Source organism: Pundamilia nyererei, unplaced genomic scaffold (genome assembly GCF_000239375.1).
Source record: "Pundamilia nyererei isolate P.nyererei 1_Seehausen unplaced genomic scaffold, PunNye1.0 scaffold00340, whole genome shotgun sequence".
Classification (NCBI taxonomy): Eukaryota; Metazoa; Chordata; class Actinopteri; order Cichliformes; family Cichlidae; genus Pundamilia; species Pundamilia nyererei.
Genome location: NW_005187741.1, coordinates 232,129 through 234,239, shown reverse-complemented (window position 1 = coordinate 234,239; position 2,111 = coordinate 232,129). Strand labels below are relative to the sequence as shown.

The 2,111-nt window shown below is 41.9% G+C and overlaps 1 protein-coding gene across 1 annotated transcript in view; it reads right to left on the bottom strand.

The window, feature by feature from the left end:
- LOC102205225 (venom phosphodiesterase 1) overlaps positions 1–2,111 on the bottom strand; it is a 48,213-nt gene that overhangs the window by 21,113 nt on the left and 24,989 nt on the right. The window contains exon 18 of the mRNA XM_005752047.1: positions 1,421–1,593. Within this exon, the coding sequence (XP_005752104.1) occupies positions 1,421–1,593 (173 nt within the window). The remainder of the gene's footprint in view (positions 1–1,420; positions 1,594–2,111) is intronic.

The following is a 2,111-nucleotide window of genomic DNA, read 5'->3' as shown; positions in this document are numbered from 1 at the left end:
GTGGGGGAACTTGCACAATCGGTGGCTGACTAAATACTTTTTTGCCCCACTGTAAGTCTTTAAATGGATCAGCTCCTTCGTACTTCTCTGATCTTTTAACAAAAAATACTCCAAGTACAACTCCCAGGTCAGCTGATAAATTGCTTGTGGTTGTTCCGAGAAGCAGACTGAAACAGGAGAACGGACCTTTTGCTAAACTTTGGAGCAGTCTGCCTCTTCAAAGCAGGATCTCTCCAACACTTGACATTTTTAAATCCTGTCTGAAAACACATCTTTACTCGGTGACTAGAGCTGCCTTGCCACCCAAACTTGAAGAGCACGACTATGTTCTCATTGCTGGTTTCTTGTAAAACCCGAAGATTTTTCCACCATATGACTGCTGAGCTTCCATTTCTTACTTTTTCCAAACATTTGTCATACCTCTTTCAAAACAGCAGCAGCGTTTAGTTGTGGTAAGCTATTATTTTTAAATATGCGCTGCAGATGCTTAGTCAGCAGCATTGAGGTTTCAGCTGGTGAGAGAGTCCAGCAAGACTTCTAGTTTGAGCACTGATCCAGAAATCCTCCCTTTAGTCACAGCAGACGGTTATTTGAATCTCACCAACTAACTTGGTGGATGATTTGGCATTTGCACCTCAGAGGAAGTGAAACAGAATTTTACTTTCAGTGGTTCAAGGTTTGGTTGTGGGAACTTTCACTATTTTCAACAAACCATGCAGACCAAATCAAGTACACTGGTGACTAGTTGGATATTGAAAACAGATTGAGGTTTTTTAAAAGAATAAATCACTTCCACCAAAACCACAATAACACATCAAAGACTGAATCCATGGTAACTTCATAGCATCTCAGAAACAAGACTTGTAGACTGATGGCAGTAATCTAGACGTCGGACAGGATTCAGTGGTAGGCATAATAGAAAATAGAAAAACACAGATTTCCATTCAGATAAAAGTATTTCTAAAAGTTGGCCATATATCATGCTTTAGGGGCTGTGGTGCAGCAAGTTTGACTCTAATGATTTGTGAATAACAGATTTGAAATCCAAGGAAATTGTAGATGCATCACAGTAGCCCTAAACAGGCTGGTGGCTTCTACAAGAGGATAATGCCTTTATATCCACCAAAGGTGAGAACCCGTTCAGAACGTTTCTCCAGAAGTCTGGATGCTTTTTCTTGTGTCTTGTGTTCCCCAACTGCATGAAAGTGCATTGCTAAAAAAGCAGACAGCTGATCTGTGAACTATTATTGCTTTGACTGTTACCATGGAAGTTTGCTTTCATCCTGTCTTGAGCTGCAGTCTGTATTTCTTGTCATACTTTTGAAAATGTTAGGATGCTTTCCACAGACTTAATTCCCACAGAATAATAATGATCATATCATTTTATATATATGCCTTTGAGTGACAGTGATGTACCCACCACCTCACCACAGGAGCATCCCAGGTTGTCTTCAGGGTTTAGGCTGACCAGTGGACACTGAGCGGGCTCACTTTGTTCAGCGGGGTGCACTGGTGTGTAGTAGGGCTGCTGCAATACGTGATTCATGCTGCCGTGAGTTCCATTATTGCTGGAAGGAGAAACCTCAAGGACATCTGCATTAAACAAACATGAATTTCTTTTTGTGCCCCTGATGACGGCTGTTTGTTGAGTACAAGATGGGTGCAATTAGTCAGTCTGTTCTCCTTGTCAGGGCAACAAATATTCAAATCTCAACAAAGCTGCTCTCACGTCATATTTACAGACGAGGCCACATGTTTTATTCCCACATGCATTGCTTAATCAATGGTGTTGTGAGGCGCTGTGGTTTAACCCAAACCACAATCTTTTCCTAACCCTAATAGTTTTAAAGGGTTAAACCTAACCTGAGACTAGAAAACACACTGAAGCATGGTGCACAACACACTTCTGACTTTGACTACTGGAACTGATGTTGTTACCACCTGTTCAACATCCAAACAGACTTATTATCCTGTCTCTCAGAAGCCAATATGCCTGCGGCCAAAGGATCGGTGTCTGCCGTGTAACCGTTAAATTACAAGCATCACTGGCACTAATTACTCCTCCTTGAATCGCTACCTTATCGTGGTGGAGGGGTTTGTGTGTCCCTGGG